The following is a 27914-nucleotide window of genomic DNA, read 5'->3' as shown; positions in this document are numbered from 1 at the left end:
TGGATAACACAAAACTAGGTGGGAATGTGTGTTGTGAGGAAGATGCAAAGCGACTTCAAGGGGATTTGGACAGACTTACTGAGTGGGCAAGAACATAGCAGATGGAATATAATGTGGGAAAATGTGAGGTTATCCACTTTGGTAGGAGGAATAGATGTGCAGAGTATTTCTTAAATGGTAAGAGATTAGAAAGTGTAGATGTACAAAGGGACCTAGGTGTCCTCATCAATAAGTCACTGAAAGCTAACATGCAGGTGCAGCAAGAAATTATGAAGGCTAATGGTATGTTAGCCTTTATTGCAACAGGATTTGAGTACAGGAGTAGAGAAGTCTTGCTTCAATTGTATAGAAACTTGGTTAGACTGCACCTGGTGTAGTGTGTGCAGTTTTGGTCCCCTTACCTTAGGAGGGATATTATTGCCATAGAGGAAATGCAATGAAGGTTCACCAGACTTGTTCACATGTTGGTGGGACTGTCCTATGAAGAGAGATTGGGAAACTGGGCTTGTATTTTCTAGAGTTTCGAAGAATGAAAGGTGATCTCACTGAAACCTACAGAATACTTAAAGGGTAGATGCAGGTAAGATGTTTCCCCTGGTTGGGGAGTCTAGAACCAGGGCACACAATTTCAAAATCAGGGGGAAGCCACTTAGGACAGAGATGAGGAGAAATTTCTTTACTCAGAGGGTTGTGAATCTTTGGAATTCTCTACCCCAGAGGGCTGTGGAAGCTCAGTCATTGAGTATGTTTAAAGCAGAGATTGACAGATTTCTAAATACCAATGACATAAGGGGATATGAGGATAGTGTGATCATATTGAATGGCGGGGCAGGCTCAATGGGCTGGATGGCCTACTCCTGCTCCCATGTTCCTATGTTACAATGTGAGTTAGTCCTATTTGTGTAGCCATTTTGCCAATGTCCATTTATGCCTAAATTTCCTGCCAGTCTCCGAGCAAAATATAAAAAATTATCATAAACAATTAACATAAGAACTAGGTGCAGGAGTAGGCAATTCAGCCCCTCGAGCCTGCTCCGCCATTCAATACGATCATGGCTGATCTCATCTCAGCCTCAACTCCACTTTCCTGCCTGTTCTCCACAACCCTTCAACCCAGTACTAATTAAAAATCTGTCTATCTCCTCCTTAAATTTACTCAATGTCGCGGCATCCACTGCACTCTGGGGTAGGGAATTCCACAGACTCATGACCCTTTGAGAGAAGTAATTTCTCCTCATCTCTGTTTTAAATCTGCTACCCCTTATCCTAAAACTATGACCTCTCGTTCTATATTGCCCCAAAAGAGGAAACTTCCTCTCTATGTCTACTTTGTCAATCCCCTTATTCATCTTATATACCTCAATTAGATCTCCTCTCATTCTTCTACACTCTAGAGAGTAAAGGCCTAAACTGCTCAATCTCTCTTCATAAGACAAACCCATCATTTCTGGAATCAATCTAGTGAACCTCCTCTGAACTGCCTCCAATGCAACTACATCCCTCTTCAAGTATGGGGACCAAAACTGTACGCAGTACTCCAGGTGCGGTCTCACTAATGCCTTGTACAGTTGCAGCAACACTTCCCTACTTTTATACTCTATTCCTTTAGCAATAAATGCCAAAATTCCATTTGCCTTCCTTATTACCTGCTGTACCTGCAAACTAATTTTCTGCGATTCATGCACGAGGACACCCAGATCCCTCTGTACCGAAGCACTCTGAAGTTTCTCTCCATTTAGATAATAATTTGCCTTTCTATTCTTCCAACCAAAATGGATAACCTCACACTTATCCACGTTAAACTCCATCTGCCAAATTTTGGCCCATTCACCTAACCTATCCATATCCATTTGAAAATTTTGTATTTCTTTATTGCAACTTACTATCCCACCTATTTTAGTGTATCTGCAAATGTGGCTATAGTACCTTCTATCCTTGCATCCAAGTCATTAATATAGATTGTAAATAGTTGGGGCCCCAGGATCGAATCCTGTGGCACCCCACTAGTTACATCTTGCCAACCAGAAAAAGACCCATTTATCCCGACTCTCTGTTTTCTGTTAGTTAGCCAATCCTCTATCCAAGGTAATAAATTGCCCCTAACACCATGTGATCTTACCTTGTGTATTAACCTTTTGTGCGGCACCTTATCAAATGCCTTCTGGAAGTCCAGATATACTACATCTACAGGATCCCCATTATGCAATTTGCTTGTTACATCTTCGAAGAACTCTGGCAAATTAGTCAAACATGATTTGCCCTTCATAAAACCATGCTGACTCTGATGGATTGCGTTTTTACTTTCTAAATGAACTGTTATTACTTCCTTAATAATGAATTCTAACAATTTCCTGACAACAGTTGTTAAACTAACTGGTCTATAGTTTCCTACTTTCTGCCTCCCACCCTCTTTGAATAAGGGCATTATATTAGCTTTTTTCCAATCCACTAAAACCTTTCCCGCATCCAGGGATTTTTGGAATATTATAACCAATGGATCCACTATCTCCGCTGCCACTTCCTTTAAGACGCTAGGATGTAGGCTATCGGGCCCTGAGGACTTGTCTGCCTTCAATCCCAATAGTTTGTTCAGTACTTTTTCCCTAGTGATGATAATTTTTCTAAGTTCCTCTCTTTCTATAACCTCTGCATTACCTGTTAATATTGGGATTGTGCTAATGTCCTCCACTGTGAAAACTGAAGCAAAGTACTGATTTAGTGTCTCTGCCATTTCTGTGTTCCCCTCTATTAACTCCCCAGTCTCATCTTCCAAGGGACAAACATTCACTTTAGCTACTCTCTTCCCTTTTATATTCTTATAGAAGCTTTTGCTATTCGTTTTTATATTTTGCGCCAACTTTCTTTCATAATTTACCTTTTCACTTTTTATTACTTTTTTAGAAACCCTTTGTTGATCTTTAAAAGTTTCCCAATCTTCCAGCTTGCCACTGGCCTTTGCAATATGGTATGCCTTAGTTTTTGTCTTTATGTTGTCCTTAACTTCCTTGCTTAGCCGTGGATGTTTTTCTCCCCTCTTACAATCTTTCTTCATCTCTGGGCTATATTTTAGTTGGGAGGAATTGAATATCTTCTTAAACATCTGCCACTGCTCAAGAACTGTTCTACCTTTTAGTCTTCCTGCCCAGTCCACTAGGGCCAAATCTGTCCACATGCCTATGTAAATTACCTTTGTTTAACTCCAGAATGCTAGTGTGGGACTCCAATTTCTCGCCCTCAAACTGAATTTGAAATTCTAGCATGCTATGATCACTCTTCCCTAGAGGATCCTTAACTATGAGATCATTAATTAATCCCACCTCATTACACAAGACCAAATCTAGAATAGTCTGCTCCCTGGTTGGGTCCACAACATATTGCTCCAAAAAACAATCTCTAATACATTCAATGAACTCTCCCTCGAGGCTACCCTTGCCAATTTGATTAATCCAGTCTATATGCATATTAATATTAGCCATGATTATTGCTGTACCTTTCTTACAAGCCCCCTTGGTTTATATTGTGCCCCACTGCGGAACTACTGTTTGGGACCCTATAGATTACGCCCACCAGGGTCATCTTTCCCTTGCTATTTCCTATTTCTACCCAGACTGATTCTACGTCTTGATCTCCAGTCCCTATATCGTTTCTCACTACAGCACTGATCTCTTCCTTTACTAACAAAGCCACACCACCTCCTTTTCCTTCCTGCCTATCCTTCCGAAATACTGTTGGGGCTGAGGAAAGGATGGATCAAACACCATACATTTCTTCTTTAAGTGCAAAAATGTAAATTTTGAGCCATCTATCATTCATTCACATTGGACACAGCTTGTTTAAGAATAAGCAATTGTGGAAGCTTTTCAATTTTTTAATGTGACTTATATTGATGCCATAAAAATGCATTCAAAGAAACAGAAAATACAGAGCAGATCTCAGTGAGGATATATATTGTTTTTTTAAATTGCTTAAACATCGCAGCAAAGCATGAGGAAACTTATTTTGTCTCCTGTTGCACCTAAAATTCTGAGTGTAATTTTACACCTATTTTGAACCAGCGCAAATGCTGGAAATTTGTTGGTAATGGCGCACACATTATAATGAGCTGAGATGTGTTCAGGCACTCGGATTAATAGATGGCCATAAAAGAGTGAGGAAATTAGGGTGTAGTGTATCAAACTTGCACCAAACTTTCCTCATTTTTTTTTTTGGAGTGCCTCTGGATGCATATACACAGGAAATTTTGCCTCCACCTGCTGAGTTTCCTTTTGAAAACCCCCTCCCTAAGTAGGACACTGAGGCTAATCACAGTGACCGCACCACAGAAGCTTGACTGGAATCAGATAATCCAGCACAGGCCAAAGATTACGCTGAGACCTTCCTGACTTTGCTCACTGAGCCATTGCTTCTTCAAATGAATTCTTCAGCTTTTACTGAGCGAGGCATTACACTAGTATCCACAGCAAACACACACACACACAAACAAACACATACACAAAATTCTATTAATCAGGGCAAAAACAAGCATCGTGCACTGCTGCCAAATAACCCATGTTGAGGAGGCAATAATTAATGGTTGTATATTTTAAATGTGACAATTACAAGAGTACCTGGTTAGAATTTGTGTCACGCAGACACATATGGATATCAAATGCCTTTTAAAATCACAGCTTGCGTGGAGAGTTTTTATTGCATATGAATCACTTCATTGTCTCCCAGCTCTGCTGTAAAAGGTCAAGTGAGACACTTCTAGTTTTACTGCAAATTTATTTTTACACACATTGCTTTGCCCAATCATTTGAAGTAAATATATAAAAATCATATTTATGAGGGGAAAGATCAATAAGCTGAAAATGTTTTCTCTAGCTACATGTCTTCCCTCCCTCACCCCCTTGGCACATGTCTTGCATTGAAGGATAAAACTGATTAACTAGGTTTTATGGATATTACTAAAGTTTACATTGCTGTCACTAATTCAATGTTAATGTTTAGAGGGAACTGCTTATTTGTGCTTTGGAAGGTGATGCTGATGAATGGAAAGTGGTTTTGTGTTAGCAACCCCACCCGTTGTAGATGTTTTAAATTTCCACATCAGCCATCATTAGGACCTCTGAGTGAAATTGTCCATTTGTACTGAATTATGGTAGGTGCTGTCGTGCAAGATCTTCACAAGCAGTGAACAGAGAAAGAATTTGTTCCACATGTCTGGGCCAGATTCGAACCAAGATCCTGGAGGGGAAAAGAACATCATTGTGATAATAGAACCTGAAATCTGCAAATTGCCAAAATTAGATACTCCATTGTAAAGATTTAGCCCCTGATAAACAAAGCCAGAGGGACAACTGTGCAACTGCACACATGGACCTGAATAGTGGATTCTTTGAAAACTTGGACTCCTGCAGGTCCTCACTGGGGGGTGTTGCACCTGTGCTCAGCCAAAACATTTAGATGGAATATTCCACATTGAGAAAAAAAAAGGGCTAATTTGGCTTGTTGGACAAGAGAACAGCAGTTGTCTAGATGTACTTGGCCCAGGCTGACCCATATTTCAAGCCAAGGAAAACCTGAGGGCAAGGAAGGACCTTTTTAAGAGAATTTCACTTTCAATAGTCACCAGAGATATTGGCCAGAATTTTGTAGCCCTTCCAACGAGCGGGCTGGGGGCGTGGGGCCGGAAAATTGAGTGGGAGATGGGGGGGGTGCCTTTCCTTGACGCCTTCCCGCCTCCACTGCAATTTTATGCGGGGCAGCGGTGGCAAGAAACAGCCCAACCGCCCCAGGCCAATAAAGGCCCTTAAGTGGTCAATTAACTGGCACTTAAGGGCCTCCTAAAATATCCGCGGTGGCCGGACAGCAAAAGCCCCAAGAACCCCTCCTGGTAAAGCCTGGCGGCCTTCTTGCGGGCTGGGGGTGGGGGATCCTTTCTGATTGGGCACCCCGTGCCCCACAGAGGGCCACCCCTGAAGCCCCAACTGCCCCCAGCGCAGAACACTTTCCATTGAATTCACTGGCACTGAATGTTAAGCAGGGTAATTAACAGGCAGCTCATGCAACATTGCCAATTTTGCGCTTCTGCTCAAAATAAATTTCTATCTCCATTATGTCTGGGTGAGGTAGAACACAGAGCATCCCCCAACAATGACTTTAACATACAGTCTCCTCTCTACATCAATGTGACCCTCCCATTTCCAACACCTTTGGCCTGTTTTGCTTTTCTCAAAGGGACTGTAGGATTGCCAAATCAGTATACAGTGGTACTTTGTGTGCTGGGAACTGAGCTGAAAATGGTCCAAAACCAATATATAATTGACATCATGTTCTGGAGTGGCACCAAACCTGAATCTGAGAGACTGAGGAGCAGTGTTCATCCTGCTGCACCACGTTGATCCCATTTTCCTCTTTGATGAGTACAATGTTGTTGCTACAAATATCACAAATTATGAATCCCTTCACCAATTTCCTCTCCACCCATCCTCTCCTGAAGTTGTTAACTATCTGCTGATATTGCAGGTGTCATACACCCTACAGGATATCACCCAATTGACCATTCTTTATGGTGATTACTTTGGCATGCGCTTTGAAGGGTGTGGTGTTGGCTGGCTGTTGGATTCCAGGCGCATTGCTACTGAGCCCAATTATGTCACCCAATGTTTGCTCGCATAGAAACAATTCCAGGACAGCAATCAGAAACTCGAGCCAGAGTTGATTTTTCCTTTTAACCTAGTGCGGTCCAGACCACCACCCATGCTGAGGTCAAATAACTTAGTGCAAACTAGGGCTCAAGTTTTGAGCATCTCTGGTGAAAATGGCTCAGTTATGCCCAAGCTTAATTCAGTGAGCCACTGATGTAGCTGAGAAGATACTTTTTAATGGAATTTTGTTTTACTCGCCCATGTTCTCTTGACAGACATTGGGAACTGCTGCACTGACGAAACAGGTCTAAGTGATCCTGGAGGGATGATGCCTGTGGTGTTGCTGATCATTTTCTTATTTGTTTTGCAGGTTATAAAGAATACTCTTGATCCTGTCTGGAAACCTTTTAGCATACCACTAGTGTCCTTATGTAACGGAGATGTAGAAAAAACTATAAAGGTAATTTGGGTCATTAATTAACAATCTTCTCGAAAAGTTCAAGTTCAAATTGAAGGTGCTTACAATGGGCACTGCAGTGGCGCTCAAGTTAAAGACACTCTAGGCGAGGGTATATGCAGCACTGTTTTGATTAGATCTATAACACACCGATTACTACTACTTTTAGATGCCTCGATTCAGAATGTGCTTATTCCTGTAGATGGTCCCTTCTGTCCCAGCCCTCATGGTGCAGTCCTTTCCCAGCTATCTGTTTAAAATTAGAATACTTATGACTGTGTCTTTGATTATCACTTGGGCAAAGCAGATAGCAGCTGGTCTCAGGTTAATGGTAGATATTTCTACCTGAATTGGAGGACGTGGTCTAAATGACATGGTTGGCAAAGGCCACCACAGACAGACAGACACAGCAACAGGTATAATAGAGCTTTCACATGTAGGATTAGTGTCAGTTTTGCATTTCCTTACTGGAAGCATCATGTATTTTAATACAAAAGGCAAAATACTGTGAGTGCTGGAAATCTGAAATAAACTCAGAAAATGCCAGAAATACTTACAGGTCAGGCAGCATCTGTGGAGAGAGAAACAGAATTAACTTTTTTGATGAAAGGTTATCAACCTGAAACGTTAACTCTGTTTTACTCTCCTTGGCTGCCTGATCTGCTGATCATTTGCAGCACTTCCTGTTTTTATTACATATTTTAATAGCCTGATCTATCCAGTCTGTCGGTTTTTAGTGTCAATTTGCTGTGTGTGTGTGTCTCTGTGTCTGTGTGTGTGTGTGTCTCTGTGTGTGTGTACAGATAGGGATGCTGGTTTTCACTGGTTCTTGGAGGCATTTACATTCCTGAAACTGACTGAAAATTGACAACCCTACTGAAAATTCCAACTGGATCAGCTTAAACCAGTTTACGCACAAGTTTCAATGTTCCCTTTAAGTCATGTGGCCACACAGCAACCAGAAAGTCCCCGTGCAGGCTGTACACAAATTGGCCTCTTTAAATTACTGTGCATATGCAACCGCGCAAAAAAATTGAAAGGGGCTGCACACTTAAGGAAATCATCCGTGCGCTCAAAACAAATTTGTGGGGAACCTTGACAGGTATCAGCGCTATGACTCTGGCATCTACCCGATGATATGAAAAATTGTCCAGGTATTTCCACAAAAAGCAGGACAAGTCTAATCCAATTACTGCCCCATTAGTCACTCCCCACCCCCTGCAATCATCAGTAAAGTGACAGGAGTCATCAATGGTGCCACTAAGCAACATGAACTCAATAATAGCATTCTCACTGATGGACCATTCAGAGGTGATATGAGCAAGCACTTTTTCACAAATGTAGTGAAAATCTATTCCCCCAAAAATCTGTTGAGGCTGGGGATCAATTGAAAACTTTAAAACTGAGATTGATGGATTTTTGTTAGGCAAGGGTATTAATGGGTGTAGAATCATGACAGGAAGGTGGAGTTAAGATATAGATCAGCCATGACCTAATTGAATAGCAGATCAGGCTCAAAGAGTTGAATGTTCGACTCCTGTTCCTATGATGCTCAGGTCACATTCTGCCAGAACCACTCAGCTGTAGATTACATCACAACCTTGATCCAGCCATGGATGTGAGAACTGGATATCAGAGGAGAGTTGAGAATAGCTGCCCTTGACATCAACCAGCATCCATTTTTCTCTCTACAGATAAGCTAAGCATGGCCCAAACCATCATACTCATTTTAAACAGTGATTCTAAGAAAATTAGTTTTCAAAAATTGATCAGTGGCCAGGATGCTGGAGCATTCAGAACAGTGTGTTCCTGACTGGTGAAGCAACTTGGTGAGAATGGAGGGAAGCCATTGCCCAGCAAAGGCCCACACTCTCCTTGTTGACCCTGGAATAGCATCGCTGCTCCTCCTGGTCCCACTAAGGAAAGATTTTGACATGATTTAGAGAAAGAAAAAAAGATCTTGCATTTATATAGCGTGTTTCATGACTTTGGAATGTGCCAAAGCACCTTACAGCCAATGGAATTCTTCTGAAATGTAATCAATGTTGTAATGAAGTAAAGCCAATTTACACACAGCAAGCTCCCACAAACAGCAATATGATAATACCAGATGATCTCTTTTGTGATGTCGGTTGAGGGATAAATATTGGGCAGGACATCAGAAATAATTAACCTGTTCTCTTTGAATGATGCAGTGGGATCTTTTATGTCCATGTAAGAGGGTAGATGGGGCCTTAGTTTAACATCTCACCCAAAGGATGGCCGCCTCTTCTTTCCCACCAGGTTTTACTGAAGGTTGGAATGTCTGGGCAGGACTGCTGTTGCACACTCCCAGGGAGCTAGACACAGTATGAAAGGTTTTGATGGAGTACAGAAAGAGAAAATGTTTCCATTATCAGGAGGGTCATTAAACAGAGCACACAGATTTAAGAAAACTGGAAAAAGAACTGCAGGTGACGTAAGGAGAGTTGTTGTGACCTGGAATGCACTGCCTGAAAGGGTGGTGGAAGCAGATTCAATAATAACTTTCAACAAGAAATTGGATAAATACGTGAAAAGGAAAACTTTGCAGGGCTATGGGGAAAGAGCGGGGGAGCAGGACTAATTGGATAGCTGTTTCAAAGAGCTGGCCCAGGACACTGGGCTGAATGGCCTCCTTCTGTGTCATATGATTCTATGAAGGAACAAAAGCAAATAATGAAAAGTAAGTAACACACCCCATAAAGTAGCTTATGAAACTGCTTTTGTCATTCTTCTGCACATCATCTACACAGACTAAATGCTTGTTAATCTTTTGACCTATATCTGGCAGTAGTTCAGGTGTTAATGTGATGTGTTTATGTTTCTCCTGTACCAGATTCTGTGTTATGATTATGATAATGATGGTGGACATGACTTTATTGGCGAGAGCCAGACCACAGTTGCCAAGATGTCTGAAGCAAACAACTCAACGGAGGTATGAAGGATCAGCTATAGCATCTTTCTGATTGTCAGTTTAGTAATACATTGGCTGTCTTTGAAATTCCCTGTTCGGGTGCTGAAATCCTACAGCATTGTCCTGTAGCTCTGCCTTTTGTACTACAAGTTGGGTAGATTCCTGGTGAGAAAGCTCACAATTCACATCAGTGACGTGAAGACTTTTAGATTCACATTGCACTTGATTAAATGATACTCATCTGGATTCAGATTTGTCTGTAAAATTAATTTAGATTAGGAATTCCCCAGACTCTGACATGGACTAGGAGGTTATTAGTTTATCAGAGTCGTAGTAACACAGGGCCCAGATTTGGGAGTCCCTAGCTAAACATTGGAACATGATCTAGTCTTTAATTTTCTTCTGCATTTGCAACATCACACTGGGAAAAGATTTCCCCTGTGCGTTACATATAACAGCATTGAAAACCTTTTTATAAAGAACTCAATTATGGTTTCTCTATACATCACACACAAAGAACAAGCCTTTTCAATGGCGCGAAATTTGGCAAATAGTCGCCAATATATCTGTGAATTTTTCAATAAAACTAAAGAAATAGAGTTGTCAAATCCCAAATGAGGCTCATTAGCTATATTGTATGTAATGACCAACAGCTGGTTTATCTGCTTGTTTTTATACTCTGCCTCCTGCGGTGTTCCTTTTTTTGATTTGGTTTTCTACTTTTTTTCTCATTTCCATTTTTCCTTTTCTGACTTGCATTCTCCCTCTTTATTTGGCTCTCTTTCTTTCTGTCTTTTCTTCTGCGGGCCAATCTTGGTAAGGCCCGAGCCCTTGCTGCCCCAGTGCTCCACAGTCAGTAGCAGGACTTTTGATGGTCTTCAGTGGATTTCAGCCATGCTGCTATTTGAACCCTGATCAGTTTTAAACCACAGGAGCAATGTTGGAAATGGTTTGTAAGTTATAGAGTGGGAAGAGCAAGAAAGCTGGTCACTGAATCACCAAGCTTTACTAGGCCTGGGGTAATACTGTGACTATTTTTTCCCTTAAAGTTTTCTTTTGTTAAATAACATTTTCACAGTGACACCCAGAAATCATAGGGGCAGAAATTGCCTGTTGGTTGTTATGGTGATGGAACTTCAAGGCTTCTGCCTGAGGCAAGGCCATACTTCTGAGCCTGGTTGATCAGGATCACTTGAATCATTTTTGATGTGTTCCGGGGGCATTTCTGCTGCCGTAGATGGAACAGGAGCAGGGAAATGGTCAACTGCAGTACATCATAAACAGGAATGCTGGCTGATGATTTAATATATATATTTTCCTGTTTTCTTCCAATTTTCCTCCCTTGCGGAGAACAATGGCCCATATTTTGTGATAGTAATGATAGTGAAATTGTCAGCATTCACTGTCATTTACTCCCCTGAAACTGACAGCAACTTCTGAAGTCTGTACAGATGCAGTTAAACGTGGAAATCCAGAAGTTGCTGTCAGTGATTCTTTGCTTCCCCACAGCGTATGCTGTTGAAGTCGTCCAGTCTGCAATCAAGTAGAAATCACTGAACTGACAAGAATTTTATATTTGAAGAATATCAGTTTTCTCCATCATGATAAAAAAAATTGCAATTTTAAAATATATTTTTTTAAATGTTTGTTTATGGTATTTCATCTTCTACCTTAATCCCATGTGTATGCCCCAATCGTTTACTCCACTCTCTAAAAATTTTGATTAAAAGTGAAAAATTCAGTGTTTTTTTTTACTTCTTGGCTTGCTGTCAAAGAGAATACATTAATGTGATTGCCTGCTTTCCCTATTTGATGATATCACTGTTGCTGGATGCCTGGAGATCGCCTTCACTTGATGCCAGAAAGAAAATAACATTGGGAAAGATGAAATCCCTACCAAAGAGATTGCGAGATCTTTGTGGGCAGCTTTCTTCAAGGTCAGCAGCGAGCGATATTGCTTCACTGATTTGCCGCTGATCGTGAAATATGAGCCAATCGGGCTATGGGTCCTGACAATATCCTAGCAGTACTGAAGACTTGTGCTCCAGGACTGGCTGCACCCCTAGCCAAGCTGTTCCAGTACAGATACAACACTGGCATCTACATGACAATGTGGAAAATTTCCCAGGTATGTCCTGTGCACAAAAAGCAGGACAAATCCATCCGGGCAATTACTGCCCCATCAGTCTACTCTCAATCATCAGTAAAGTGATGGAAGGTGTATAGACAGTGCTATTGAGCAGCACTTACTCAGCGATAACCTGCTCACTGATGCTCAGTTTGGGTTCCGCCAGGGCCACTCGGCTCCAGACTTGCTACAGCCTTGGTCCAAACATGGAAAAAAGAGCTGAATTCCAGAGGTGAGGTGAGAGTGACTGCCCTTGACATTAAGGCAGCATTTGATGAATGTGGCATCAAGGAACCCTAGCAAAATTGAAGTCAATGGGAATCAGGGGGAAAACTCTCCACTGGGTGGAGTAGAAGCCTAGCACAAAGGAAGATGGTTATGGCTGTTGGAGGCCAATCATCTCAGTCCCAGGACATCACTCTAGCAATTCCTCAGGGTAGTGTCCTATAGGCCCAAACATCTTCAGCTGCTTTATCAATAACCTTGCCTCCAACATAAGGTCAGAAGTGAGGATGTTTGCTGATGATTGCACAATGTTCAGTCTCATTTGCAACTCCTCAGATACTGAAGCAGTCTGTGCCTGCATGCAGAAAGGCCTGGACAACTTTCAGACATGGGCTGATCTGTGGCACGCATGTTACCTGCCACTTAAGTGGCAGGCAATGATCAACTTCAACAGAGAGAATCTAACCATCTCCTCTTGACAGTCAATGTCATTAGCATTGCTGAATCCCACATCATCAACATCCTGGAGGTAACCATTGACCAGAAACTGAACTCGTCCGGCCATTTAAATACTGTGGCTGCAGCAGCAGGTCAGAGGCTGAGAGTTTCATAACACTCAGTAAAGAAACAGTCCAGTGAGAAAGAAAGACTCTAGGGGAAGGATGCACCATCCGTGGCTAACTAAGGAAGTTAAAGATAGTATCAAATTGAAAGAAAAAGCATACAATTCAGCGAAGAGTAGTGGCAGGTGAAGATTGAAAGAATATGAAAAAACAGCAAAGAATGACTGAAAGAATAATATGGAGAGAGAAATTAGAGTACAAGAGAAAGCTAGCTAGAAATATAAAAATGGATAGTAAAAGTTTCTTCTGGTATTTAAAAAGGAAAAGAGTAAGTAAAGTGAGGTTTGGTGCTCTAGAGAGTTAGTCTGGGAAGTTAATAATGGAAAATAGAAAATGGTGGAGGAACTGAACAGATTATTTGCATCTGTCTTCACTGTAGAGGATACAAATAACATCCTAAAAATAATTGTAAATCAAGAGTTGAAAGGGAGGGAAAAACTTGAAACAATTAACATCACCAAGGAAAGGGTACTAAGAAAATTATTAGAACTAAAAGCTGACAGGTCCCCAGGTCCTGATGGACTTTATCCTAGGGCCGTAAAAGAAGGGGCTGCAGAGATAGTGGATGAATTGGTTTTAATTTTCCAAAAAACCCTAGCTTCTGGAAAGGTCCCATCAGATCGGAAAATAGCGAATGTAACTCCACTATTCAAGAAAGGAAAAAGACAGAAAGCAAGAATCTACAGGCCAGTTAGCTTAACATCTGTCATAGGGAAAATGCTGGAATTTATTATTAAGGAGATTGTAGCAGGTCATTTAGGAAATCCCAATGCAATCAGGCAGAGTCAACATGGTTTTGTGAAAGGGAAATCGTGTTTGACTAATTTATTAGAGTTCTTTGAGGAAGTAACAAGCAACATGGTGAAAGGGGAACCTTTGGATGGGCTGTACTTGGATTTCCAGAAGGCATTTGACAAGGTGCTACATCAATGGTTACTAAACAAAATAAGAGCCCATGGTATAGGGGGTAACCTATTAGCACGAATAGAGGATTGATAAGCTAACAGGAAATAGAGAGTAGGTATAAATGGGTCATTTTCAGGTTGGCAAGCTGTAACAAGGGTGCCATAGGGATCAGTTCTGGGGCCTCAACTATTTACAATTTATATCAAACATTTGGATGAAGGGTCAGAATGTATGGTTGCTAAATTTGCTGATGACACGAAGATAGGTAAGAGAGTAAGTTGTGAAGAGGACATAAGGAGTCTGCAAAGGGATATAGATAGGTTAAGTGAGTGGGCGAAGATTTGGCAGATGAAGTAAAATGTGGTAAAGTGTGAACTTGTCCATTTTGGCCAGAAAAATAGAAAAGCAACATACTGTTTAAATAGAGAGAGTTTGCAGAACTCTGAGATGCGAAGGGATCTGGGTGTCCTAGTACACAAAACAAAAGAAGTTAATATGCAGGTACAACAAGTGATTAAGAAGACAAATGCAATGTTGATGTTTATTACACTAGGAATGGAATATAAAAGTAGAGATGTTTTGCTACAGTTGTACAGGGCATTGGTGAGACCACATCTAGAGTATGGTGTACAGTTTTGGTCTCCATACTTAAGAAAGGATATAATTGCATTGGAAGCAGTTCAGACAAGGTTTATTCGATTGATTCCTGGGTTGAGAGTGTTATCTTATGAGGAAAGATTGGACAGGTTGGGTCTGTATTCATTGGAGTTTAGGAGGATGAGAGGTGATCTTATTGAAACATATAAGATCCTGAGGGGACTTGACAGGGTGGATGTTGAAAGGATGTTTCTGCTCGTGGGAGGCACAGTTTAAAAATAAGGGGTTTCCCATTTAAGACAGAGATAGAGTCATAGAGAGTGATACAGCACTGAAACAGTTGAGGAGAAATTTTCTTCCTTTCAGAAGGTCGTGAGTCTGTGGAACTCTCTTCCCCGGAGACCGGTGCAGGCAGGGTCATTGAATGTTTTTAAGGCGGAGGTAGACAGATTCTTGAAAAACAAGGGCGTCAAAGGGTATTGGGGGGGGTGGGTTAGGCAGGAAAGTGGAGTTGAGTCCACAAACAGATCAGCCATGATCTGATAGAATGGTGGAGCAGGCTCAAGGGGCTGAATAGCCTACTCCAGCTCCTAGTTCGTATAATTCTGCAGTGAGTAACTCACCCTCTGACTCCCCAACGCCTGTCCACCATCAGTGAGGCACAAGTCAAGAGTGTGATAGAATACTCTCCACTTGCCTGGATGGGTGCAGCTCCAACAACACTCAAGAAACCCGACACCATCCAGGACAAAGCAGCCCATTCGATCGGCACGTCATCCACCACCTTAAACATTCACTCCCTTTACCACCGCAGCAGTGTGTACCAAATACAAGATGCATTACAGCAATGCACCAAGACTCCTTCAGCAGCACTTTCCAAACCTGCGACCTCTACCACCTAGAAGGATAAGGGCAGCAGATGCATGAGAATACCACCAGCTGCAAGTTCCCCTCCAAGTCACACACCATCCTGACTTGGAACTATATCGCTGCTCCTTCATTGTCACTGGGTCAAAAACCTGGAACTCCCTTCCTAAACAGCACTGTGGGTTTACCTACTCCACATGGACTGCAGCGGTTCAAGAAGGCGGCTCATCACCACCTTCTCAAGGGCAGTTATGGATGGGCAATAATTGCTGGCCTTGCAAGTGACACTCACATCCCAAGCACAAAGACATAAAAATGATTGCACTGGGTAAAGCAGCCTGTTAAAATTTAAATCCCCCTACAGCCTCTAGAGTAGTTCCAGGAACGCATGTTATTCCTAACGCTCAATGTTGCTATGGTGCCAATGACAGGGAAATATGTCATGATGTATTCTTGTAAATACAAAATGGCTGCCTTTACCTGTGGCTCCCCATCTCCACTCTTATTGACGTAAATCAATCCTCATGTTTATTTAAGCAGGTAGAATATTTTGTCTTGAGTTCAGAGTTCATAGCCCATGTACGTCTGTAATGTACGTCTGTATTTTCAGGAATGCTACATTCACTCTGGACAGTACTGTCATTGGAAACTGGTGAAATTACTGCACGGGTTTCTCTGCAATGTGTAAATGCGACACAGCTCGCCTAGTCGTCTGCACCACCTAAGCTATGAGCTGAAAATATAATCAGAATTACAGACTGGTGATTGTTAAACTTGAACCATGTAAAAATAAAATCAAAGAAATATTATCATCCTCTCCCCTCCCCCAACATTCTGATTGGTATCTTCTGACAGCTAAGTGAGTAAATACTTGACACTAGGACACTGAGATCAGGATGGTCCGACGTTCCTATTTAGCTGATCTTAATGTAATCGCTCATTTGGATGCTACAGTTAGTTTCAGCATCACTGAGCTAATATGGGGAAAAATCAGTTGGGTTCCTGCTTCTGATCACTATGGAATGGCTGCTGGTTGGAGAGGGAGAGCTACAGGGGCAGAGAGAGGGAAATGGAGAGATAGAGAGAGAGGGAGGGAGAGAAAGGTGTGTGTCAGGATTGGGATTAAGTGTGCTGAACTCTTGTTGCCACTTGTGTGAAGTACCAGATGTCTCTGGTGCCATAAGCCTAGCTTGACTCTGTGCCTCCAGTGCAGGAACAAAGAGGTAGAGGGACAAAAAGAGAGAAAGAGAAAGATGGAGAAGTAGAAGGACAGAAAGAGAGAGAAAGAGGCGAAGGGGTGGTGGGACAGGGAAAGAGAGACAGACAGAGGGGTGGAGGGACAGACAGAGAGAGAAAGAGATGGAGAGAAAGAAAGAGACAGAGAGGTAGAAGGACAGAAAGAGCAAGAGACAAAGAGACAAAGAGGTAGAGGGACTGAGAAAGAATGAGAGATGGAGAAGTGGAGGGGCAGAGAGAGAGAGAGAGACAGAGAGGTAGAGGGACAGAGAGAGAGAAAGAAAGAGCTGGAGAGGTAAAAGGACAGAGAGAGCAAGAGAGAGAAAGAAAGACAAAGAGGTAGAGGTACAGAGAGAGAGAGAGAGACAGAGAGGTGGAGGGACAGAGAGAGAGACATACACACACAGAGGTGGAGGGACAGAGAGAGAGAGAGAGAGAGAGGAGGTTATTCCAAGGTACACAGAATGTACCCAGTTTTTATATTTAAAGGCTAAGGGTCCTAACCCAAGCACAAGATGACAAATTCCACGAAGCTGAAGCACCTCCGAGTAATGATTAGAAGGTCCTACATCAGTCACTGCAAAAAAAAGGCATTTATATATTTTAATATTATCAGTGATTCATTTTTCAGACTGTAACCTAAAAATTACCACTAGCATTATTAGCAGACAAATGTTCAATGGCTTTGTATGAATATCCTCTCTCTCTATTTTATATTTACAAAAGTTTAAAATAAATGGATTTATACTTGCGTGAAAATAGCAGACAAAAGGAATTGCAGACTCAAGTTGCAAACAGTAATTTCTAGACTCAAAGAAGTACAGTGGTACAGCAGGAAACCAGCAATTATAAGAAATTGTCACAATGAACATGATTCACCATTACAGTTTTCAATCCAGTGCAGTGAGTTATATTCTCTCACATGAAGCATTGCATACAACAGAAATATGCTCCATGTATTTAAAAAGCCTACTCCAACATGTTGGAAAATGCATCGTGTCAACAAATCGTTACACTGTACAGTATCCCCACTGTAAAACTGTCACTACACGACAGGGTAGGAGTTAATAAAGGATAAAACAGAGGGTGGGGTGGGGGGCTGAGTGGGGGGGGGGGGGGGATCATGATGTACTGCAGTAACATCCAAACACACATTGGCAAAGAACGTAAAGATATTATAATGTCGGTCTTGCGCTCACCAGACCAAGTGCTTTGTTTGGTCGATAATGCACTTCGGTCAAAAATAAAAATAAAAATTTGTTCCTTCATGTAGAAAAGAATTTATTCTGTGACCTTAATGCAAAATGAGGCTGACGTAAGCAGATGCAGTTGCCATGGTAAATTCTAGTTCTCCTAGAAAAGCTCTTTTCAAAAGCCCATTCATTCACCTTCCAAAGTATTGAGTTATTGAGTATTTTCTGAATTGAGAGCCTGAGCCATGATATGTCAGATCACAAAGAGCTTGCAAAAACATGTTAAAAATAAAGAACCTGAATGTGTCATGCCTGCTTCTAGATATTGATCGGTGTGATTGTCATACAGGAACCAGTTCTCTTCAGTATAATATTCAATATTCTTCCTATATTGCTGCTGCTTGAGTTGTCAGTGGAAGTACACTTACTTATACAATAGCTAGTTTTGTTAGTCCATGGCAGTTTGAGAATTTGAACTCAGTTTAAAAATTTTAAAAAGCTGTTATCAGTAAAAATGATCCTAAAACTGTCAGATTGCCATAAAAACCCAGTTGATTCACTAATATCCTTTGGAGAAGGTAACCAACCATCCTTAACCAGTCTGGTTTATATGTGTCTCCAGTTCCACGTCAACATGGCTGGCCCTTAACTGTCTTCTGAAGTGGCCTGGCAAGTCACTTTGTTATATCAAACCATTTTTAGTAATTCAAGAAGAATCTTCACTAGAGGTGGGCAGTAAATGCTGTTTTTTTCCATTGACTCCAACCTGTTGTGGATGAATTTTAAAACCATCAGCTGTCTGTTTAATCTGTTGGATTGGTGTTTCTGTTAAGAGAGCAACAGCACATCATCACAGCAATGCGTTTAGCTTATGTCTGCCTTTAGCAACAATAGTACGTTTAAGCCTTTTGTGTGAAGGGTGGAAGTTGCAGAGGTGATGTGATATAAGTGAAGCAAACTCTAAGTTAGGAACTTTACCTAGGCTGCATTTTTAGAAGGGGAGTTTAAGGGTGGTTTCACAGGTTTTAAAGTCGAGGATGTAAATGCTGGTAAGAATATTGCTGGACAAACATTCACATGGACTTTATTTTTGCAACAAAAATCACAGATGTAAAATCAGCAAGCATAAAGCAATAACTGTACTTACAGTGAGCTTAATTGTAATAATAGAGCTTATAGTATTCCCTATACTTTTATTGTGGTTCAAACACGCACAGATACACACATGCGCACACACACGGTATACATATAAATGCTCCAAGAAAAGTGTGGAAACCATTAAAGTGCAATTTTTTGAGGCAAGATGTATGTTTGTGAATACAAGAAATTCACTGAGGGAATATAGAAAAGAAATGGATACTGTAGATAATTTTCATGTGATTAGCATCCTTCCATCTGTGAGAGATGATGGGATGCAGCCATAAACCTTGGTGAGGGCAGATGAGATCATCGGCTGCACTTGTTTTGATGGCTGAACAAGCCGATTCTGGAAAAGTAAAATCTGCCACACATGACGTTGTCCCTTGCCGGTGGTGTGGGATGTTCTCTGCTGACGCTTTGTTTGCAGGGCCGGCGTCTGCTTTTGAGCTTCTGAAACCATATGTTGTGGTGGTGGTGAATTCCTGCCCACAGTTGGTGTCACCATTTGATTCGATCGTCAGCCAGAGTTTCCCACTTGTCATGATTGAAGTTAAAGGCTTTCATGTCTCTTTTGATAGCATCCTTCTGTCGGAGCTTTGGGCACCCTACTGATCTCTTGGCATGGGCTACCTCCCCGTATAACATATCCGGGGGATGCGGCCATTTTCCATCCTGTGCCCGTGTCCAAGCCAGTGAAGCCTTCTTTGCATGTTTGTCCTAGAAAGGACTGCTTTATTGCTGACTTTGTCTTTTCATGTGATGCCAAGGATGCATCATAGACATTGGAGATGGAAGCTATTGAGCCTTTTATCTTGGTAGGTGTAAGTTGTCCAGGTTTCGCTACCATACAGCAATGTGCTGAGGATACAGGCCTTGTAGATAAACATCGTGGTTCTGTGGGTCAGCTTGTTGTTTTTCCGTGCCTGTTTTGTTAGCCAAAGTTAGTGGCTGGCTTTCCAATATGTGTGCCAAGCTCTTCATCAAGAGACAGGTTGTTTGATACCATTGATCCAAGGTAGCTGAATTTATTGACTGCTTCCAGTGGTGTATTGTTGAGTCTGATCACTGGCGGAGACACAACACCCTGTCCCATAACTACAGTTTTCTTGACACTGATGGTGAGGGAGAGCATGACACAGGCATGGGACAGACAATCCATGAGCCTTTGGAGCTGGTCCTGTCTGGGCAACTAGTGCAGCATCATCAGCATACAGAAGTTCTCTGCTCAGGACATGCCGCACATTTGTTTTGGCTTTCAATCTTGATAGGTTGAGGATTGTGTGTGGAAGAAAACTCCTTCCATGTCAGCAGGGAAAGCATAGGTCAGGAGAGCAGAGAAAAAGTTACGAAACAGAGTAGGGCCTAAGACGCAGCCCTGTTTCACCCCATTCTTGATCTCAAAACTGTCAGGAGTAGAGCCATCAAACTGAATGGCGCCGTACATGTTATCAGGAGTACAGTGATTATAACTTTGATTCCTTAGGAAGAAATTTCTCCTGATAACTGAATTTTAGGAAAACATTAGTGAGAATATAAAACATGAACTCCTGGGCAGATTTTTAGTTAGCCGCCCAATGGAAATGAGAATTGGTCAAGTTCAGTAACAGGCAGCCAACACACAACCCCAGTTTTATGCCCAGCGAGCAAGTTGGAAATCTAATCACCCCTATTGTGTATTCATATTTAACTTTTTGCTAAGGTTATCAAGAGAAATTTTTCCTCCTTTCTGAGCAGCTTTGTGTCTGCTTGTTTGTGCTTTGTCCTGACAGTCTAGCAGAGATCAGGAACTTGCCTTGTGAGGAAACAGCACAAACTTGAGTGGGGCATTAGATCAGGCACGATGCAAAACAAGCATCCGATCAGAACCCGTCCTGTTGGCGCGTGGCTAGAGTTGGGTTAAATTCAGGGTTTCAGAAGGAACAACAGAGGAAGTTCAGAGATGTATTGACCACAGTGGTGTCAGTAAAATAGAGAAAGCGGAAGAAGCTATGGCAGGGAGAGAAAGATCTGGGAGGCTAAAAATGAGAGCTATTTCCAATCTGACAACAAGCTTTCACCCATATCCTGAGATGGAACAAGAAGAACAGCCTTTCTAGAGATGGTAACAATACTCCACTCTTAGACAACTTTGATCTTTACAAACAGTGAAGGAGAGGTATAGCCAAGTGTTACCAAATAGGCGCACAGTTGGCAAATCATTCTTTGCAAAGCTTAAATTGTGCTGTGCGAGTAAGCTCTGTACTCTGGTCTGCAAGTGAGATGTTGTGACAGTTGAAAGATTCCTCCACCTGCAGCACAAAGCCTGCATCAGACATAAACTGCAGCCAGGACTAGGTACAGGAGTAGGCCATTCAGCCCCTCGAACCTGTTCCACCATTCAATCTGATCTATAACTCAACTTCATTTACTCGTCATTGTTCTGAAAGCACTTGATGCCCTTACCCAACAAAAATCATGAATCTCAGTCTTGAAAGTTCCAATTGGCCCAGAATCCACAGTCTTTTGGGAGAGCGTTCCAGATTTCTGCTACCTTTTGCACACAAAAGTGCTTTCTGATTTTACTGCTGAATGGTTTAGCTCTAATTTTAAGATTGTGCCTCTTTGTTCTGCACGCCCCCACTAGAGGAAATTGTTTCTCTGTAGCTACCTTGTTAAATCCCTTACCATTGTAGCCACCATGACTAGATCACCCTTCAGTCATCTAAGATCATAAGAAATAGGAGCAGGAGTAGGCTATTTGGTCCCTCAAGCCTGCTCCGCCTTTCAATAAGATCATGGCTGATCTGATTGTGGCCTCAACTCCACTTTCCTGTCTGCCCCCCCATATCTCTTGACTCCCTTGTAGATCAAAAATCTGTCTGGTTCAGCCTTCATATATTCAATGACCCAGCCTCCACTGCTCTCTGAGGTAAAGAATTCCAAAGAATAATCACCCTCTGAGAGAAGAAATTCCTCCTTATCTCCATCTTAAATTGGAGACCCCTTATTTTGAAACTGTGCACCCTAGTTCCAGATTCCCCCATGAGGGGAAACATCCTCTCAGTATCTACCCTGACCAGATCCCTCAGAATTCTTATATGTTTCAGTAAAATCACCGTTCATTCTTTTAAACTCCAGTGAGCATTGGCTTAACCTGCTCAACCTTTCCTCATCCCAAGAATCAGCCAAGTGAGCCTTCTCTGAACTGCCTCAACGCAAGTATATCCCTCCTTAAACAAGGTGATCAAAACTCTACGCAATCCTCTAGGTGTGTACTCCAGGAATAAAAAGACAAGTATATGCAAGCTGTTCTCATAATTTAACCCTTTCAGTCCTGTTATCATTCTGGTAAACCTACTCTGCAACCCCTCCAAGGCTAATATACCTTTCCTGAGGTTCAGTGCCAAAATTGAACACAATACTCCAGATGGGGTCTGACCAAGGCTCTATACAACTGAAACATCACTTCCTCACTTGCGTATTGTCGCCTATTTGAGATTAAGGCCAACATTCCATTCGTCTTTTTGATAACTTTTTGTACCTGTGTACTTGCGCTCAGTGAGAAGTGTAATTGCTTACTCAAAACCCTTTGTTCCTTTACAGTTCTTCGTCACTATTAAGAAAGTACTCCAATTTATCTTTCTAAATTTGCTGCCAACAGCACTGCCATTAAGAGTTGTTTCAAGAAAAATCTCAGTTTGGCACGAATGAGGAAACTAAGCTTTGTGAAAACAGCTCTGGAATATAAATATTAATCTGGAATGTTTGCTGCCAGCTTAGTACTGAGCTCCTTTCTCCAAAAACCACAAGCAAAATCTAAACACGAGTCTACATTTAAAGTTTCTTGTTCCACTTGAGAATGCCAGATAGTTTTGTAATAGCATTCACTTAGCATGGCTGCAGGACTTCCGTAACAATAACTGGCTCTTGCTGTTAAGAAGGGTGGCATAAACTGTCCACGTATCCAACACTTTGACTTGGTTCCATCCTTATTGGTTTTCTCACACAATAAGCTGCCATGGCATTTCCTTATTAACCTTGGAGAGGAAAATAAATCATCAATGAGGCCAGAATGTCTTCAGAGCAACTCCTGCTCCGACATCATAAGCTTACTGGAGGTGCAGCCTAAGCCCCGTTTATACCAGTAAACAGGGTTGCTATCACACGACCAACAAAGTTGTGATGCTAGAGTTAGAAGTAGGTATGAGGAAATTCCTAGCCTATCTTTCTTGTTCCATCATGGCTTAGTTATTGTGGCAAAATGTCCCCTTTCACTATTCTTAGTGGATACAGTTAAATTCCTGAGGGCATTGGGTATACCAGCAGGAATCCAGATAAGCACAATCCTACTCCAAGATGAGGAAATTCTTTTTGAATTTGGTGAAAAACTCTTCAGTTTAGACATGTGTGATATAAAATTTGGATGTGTAGCACCCATTTTTTTCGGCACTACTATGAGTGGCCTTATAGGCCCAAAATGGCACACATGCATCTGGTGCGTGTTGCATCAGATGCCATTTTCGTGAAGGCATTAGCCTATGTGCTCAATAAATGTCCGCTAGAAGTATACAGAGCAGGCAGATCATGAAGTCGGTCAGTATGCAATGCTGATTGGATGCCAGGTCTGCCATTTTGGAGCTCAATGCTCCAGTTATCACCGTCTCTGAAGCACACAGCTGAACATGTTGCTGATTGATTTCTATGGGCTGTTACTACAATTGTACAACTGTTTGGTGCTTTCTAGAGTTCTTTAATGTTGCTAAAGTCTACAGCCAGTCATGTGGCAGATGCTGATGCACTTTTTCCTGACTTCAAGGCTTTTGCACAAACCAGTTGCTCCAGACATGGGTGCAGTAGTAGGCATTCCCCTTGGAATACAGCACGACGGAGAGAATGAGCAGAGGCCACATAGAGCAGGACAAGCTGCTGGAAAGAGGGAGAAGAAGGAAGGGCAGAAGGCTCTCAAAAGGAGGCTATATACACCCAGGGTGTTCAGGAGAAGACTTTTCCGCCTGAACCTCAACATCTCACAGTTGGTTGGCCACTGTAGTGCAAGGGAAGACACTGAGGCTCTCTATTCAATGAACGTTAACTACATTTGATTCCCTCTTGCCAGAGAACAGTAAGCAAAGTGAGCATACAGCTTTGCAAGGATTGCAGGCTTCCCCATGGTGCAGATTGCCATCAACTGCATGCACGTTGCTTTACAGGTGCCGCATGTTAACTCTGAAAGGTACCACAATGAAAAGGAATTCCACTCCCTTCATGTCCAGCTTGGTGTGTGACCATAGGCAACGAATCATATAGATCAATGCCTAGTATCCCAGCAGCAGTCTTTGATGCCTTCATTCTGCAGCAATCCACTGTGCCAGCTGCATTTCAGCCACCCAGGCAAACCAAAGGCTGACTTCTGTATGTCAAGGTCCATCCTCTGACAACATGGCTTATGGCTCCAGTGTGCAACCCATGCACACATGGGTAACATGCATACAATGAAAGCCAAGTTGCCACATGAAATTGATGGAGCAGACCATTGGGGTGCTGAAACAATACTACCTGGGCTGCTAAGGAGGAGCCCTGCAGTACTCAGCAGAGCAGCTGTCAAGATTCATCGTGGTCTATTGTATGCTGCACAACCTTGTTGTCATAAAGACACAGCCTTGTCACCAGCTATACGCCGAGCAGCTAAGGAGCAGGAGAGGAGGAAGGGTGGAGGCAAGCTAGACAGTCCTTCTGCCCAGGCTGTCTGTGAAGAATTCAGCCGAGTGCGATACCTGTAACCACAGCCCCAATTCCCCTTCACCTACAGTCCCACAGCGTACCTTCCCTCTATTACTCACCATCGCGGTGTCCACTTGGTTACAATGCAAAAATAAAATCCAACACAAAATAAACATCACAAACTGGTTTTATAAATCAAACCATGCCATATCGCATACAAGCACTAACTATTCACCCTTGTGCATTCCCTTAGTGCCTGTCTCCTGCGTGCCTTTGTTTGGCATAGTGGTCCTATGCAGCGTTCCCCTAGTGGCTGCGGCATGGCTGGTGGCAGGCTGCTGACTCGGAGGGGGAAACTACAGATGGCCTTTCTAGACAACTTTGAGCATCTTTGGGCCTTGAAGACCCTTCGGGCTGCACCATTTCAGCATGGGCAGCAGCAGTCTGGGCTGGTTGGCTGACAGGCTACAGCAAGGACACAGTGGTGGGAGGATGAATGTTGTCTTTCTGAGAGAGGATAGTAGGTTCATGGTCCATGGAACCACTGCCATTCCCCAGAGCAGCGCCTCAGCAATCCTAGTATACTGTTGGAGGACAGATTGCTGGACTGCTGTGAGAACCTGCAAGCTCCTTTGCCCACTGGTATCTGCAGCCATGGTGGCAGCAGTCTAAGCTTGCATGGCAGTAAGCTGAGCTTGTATGGCAGTAAGCTGAGCTTGTATGACAGCATTCTGAGCCTCCACGACAGCACCCAGATGGTGGGTGGCTTCTGCTTGTGCTGCAATGGAAGCTGAGACATTAGTCATCAGATGCTGCATCATGGTTGTATCTTCATGTATCCTAATGGAGTTGCCCACCACTTCCATGCTGGAAAGGATGGGCTCCAAGCTCTGCACAAACCCCTGTGCCAAGTTGGTGCTGGACTCCTCCAGGCTCCTTGACATTGAACGCAGGCTTTCTGGCAGGCTTAACAATGCACCACGTATCAGCCTTCATCTGTAGCCTGCCCTATCAAGGTCCGCATCTGAGTCCTCTGCAGCAGAGCCCATGTGTGACCTTGCCCTCTGGTGAGCTGGCACCTGTGTAACCTTTGCCCCCTGCCCTGTCTGCAGGCCTCGTTTGCCTCTCCTTAGTGTTATCCTCTAAAATATGCACAGTGTCAGTATCTGAGCTGGTGACTGCAAGTGTTAAGTCGAGTGACTGTATTTCTACTTCATCAATGTCTTGTTCTTCCACCGCTGCCTGGCCAGGTAGCAGTTCTTGGGTGTCTGAAAGGAGAAAGGCACAAGGGTAGGGTGGTGGTGAGGTGGGAGGGAAATAAGAAGTGTATTCTTACACCATCTGCAGCTTGCAAGTCAGAAGAGATTGTAGGATAAAGAAGAAGTGGGATGTGAGAAGGAGGATTAGGTATGAGGATACCTTCATTTTCTATTGTCTCAGCACTGCTGCTGGCCACAGCCTCAGCAAAGGCTGCTCCATCTCCTCCATGGGGGGTTGGGACATACAGGTGCCTCAAGTTGTGCACCACCTTTTCCTGCAAGAGAGAGGGAAGTGTGTCAGTGAGTATGGTGTGATGTGTTTGGGTGATGTAACTGTCATGGTTAAATAGTGTGTGCAAGCTGTGAGATGTGGGTGTGAGGCTTGCAGCAGTGCTAAGTTTGTGAGGGTGAGGTGAAACTTTGAATGCTGAGTAAGAATCCTGATTGGTAGAGATTGTTGATGGTGTGTGTTCGGAGTGTGATTCATTGAGCAGTGTCTGTGGCCAGTGGTGCAGTTGGTGGAATATGCCAATTTGAAGATGAATTCCCTGACCTTGACCACTCTTGTCAGGTCACTGAACTTTATGTGGCACTGCATCTAGGTCCACAGGCCTTGACTGCTGACATTGATCACCATGGCTACCTAATCCCACTGTCTTCTGAGCATTTATCTTGAGAGCCTCCTGTGCCCTTGTGGGTACAGCACTTCTCACCTCCAATACACCTCCTGCACCAAGGTGGCAGCATCAGAAAACCTTGGAGTCCTCTCTTTCCCATGTTGTGCCATTATTCAGTCTTTTTGCAAATCAGTGGGACTTGCATAAAGGCTTCCAACACCTTCTCTAGCCACAAAGCATGTCCCCTTTAAGAGGAAGAGGCTGGCTTTAATGTGTACAAAGGCAAAATACCCCAGATGCTGGAAATTTGAAATAAAACCAGAAAATGCTGGAAATACTCAGCAGGTCAGGGAGTGAGAAACAGAATTAATAGCTGGGATTTTGTCTGGGCGAAGGGGGCCTCGGCGACCGGCAAAAGCACCAGCAAGAGCTCCACGCCGCCATCTCTGGGGAAGGCCCGCTGGCTCAAGTGCCATTTAGTCACTTAAGTGGACAACGGGGGGGCCTGCCCCGGGATCAAGGACCCCAGTGGCAGAAGTCCCACCTACTGAGAGCTGCCGACCAATCGGAGGCCGGCAGCTCTTTAACTGAGCAGTGCCACTGCAAAGGCGGTGACTGCTACTGGTAGCACACTCAACCAAGGTACTGGAGCCAAGCCACAGGTTTCCCTCAGTGGGAGGGGTTTCATGGAGTGGGGATCATGGCGGAGGGGAGTCGCTAGCAAGGACAGGGGGATGGCTCTCAGCGGGGCACCCCTTCCTGATGCCGGCCCCCTCGCCTTTTAATGAGGGAAACCTCCCCCCCCCCGGAACCGGCAGGCAACCCTCACACGATTGCTTGGCGTACTCCCTGTGCAGCGAAGGTACCATCCACCGCTCGGCTAATTCCGGCGGCAGTGGGATGAAGCCCTTAATCTGGCATTAATTGCCCACTTAAGGGCCTCAATTGGCAACGGGGCAGGAGGGCCATTCACAGGCCTTCCCGCTGCGGACTTAATTTGGTTGGAGGTGGGAAAGTGGCTGGGCCCCCCACCTCCAACCCTGACGTGGGGAAGAGCATAAAATTCGTCCTAATGCGTCAGTTCTGATGAAAGGTCATTAACCTGAAATGTTAAATGTGTCTCTGTCTCCACAGATGCTGCCAGACCTGTTGAGTATTCCCAGCATTTTCTAGCTTTAATCCGTGCTAGTCTCTCACAATTTTGGGCCATGTGCTGAGGCGTGCAACCACTCAAAATGCCAGTTAGCACTGGCTGCATGCTAGTATCACAGAATGGGCGATCGCGGTGTGCTGCCTGCATCAAATTGAACAGGGGTGGTGCAATCAGGCATTGTGAGTCCCATAAGCATATTCAGAGGTTGTTTAATTTAGTCTGTTATGTTAGGGTTCAGGAAAGGGCATA

At 43.2% G+C, this 27914-nt stretch overlaps 1 protein-coding gene across 7 annotated transcripts in view; it reads left to right on the top strand.

The window, feature by feature from the left end:
* Positions 1-27914, top strand: part of cpne2 (copine II) — a 341237-nt gene that overhangs the window by 67229 nt on the left and 246094 nt on the right. For all 7 annotated transcript variants that reach the window (XM_068049588.1, XM_068049587.1, XM_068049584.1 and 4 more), the window contains 2 exons: positions 7000-7089; positions 9944-10042. In XM_068049588.1, the coding sequence (XP_067905689.1) occupies positions 7000-7089; positions 9944-10042 (189 nt within the window). The remainder of the gene's footprint in view (positions 1-6999; positions 7090-9943; positions 10043-27914) is intronic.

Source organism: Heterodontus francisci, chromosome 17, assembly GCF_036365525.1.
Source record: "Heterodontus francisci isolate sHetFra1 chromosome 17, sHetFra1.hap1, whole genome shotgun sequence".
Taxonomy (NCBI): domain Eukaryota; kingdom Metazoa; phylum Chordata; class Chondrichthyes; order Heterodontiformes; family Heterodontidae; genus Heterodontus; species Heterodontus francisci.
This window is presented reverse-complemented; position numbering and strand designations above follow the sequence as displayed.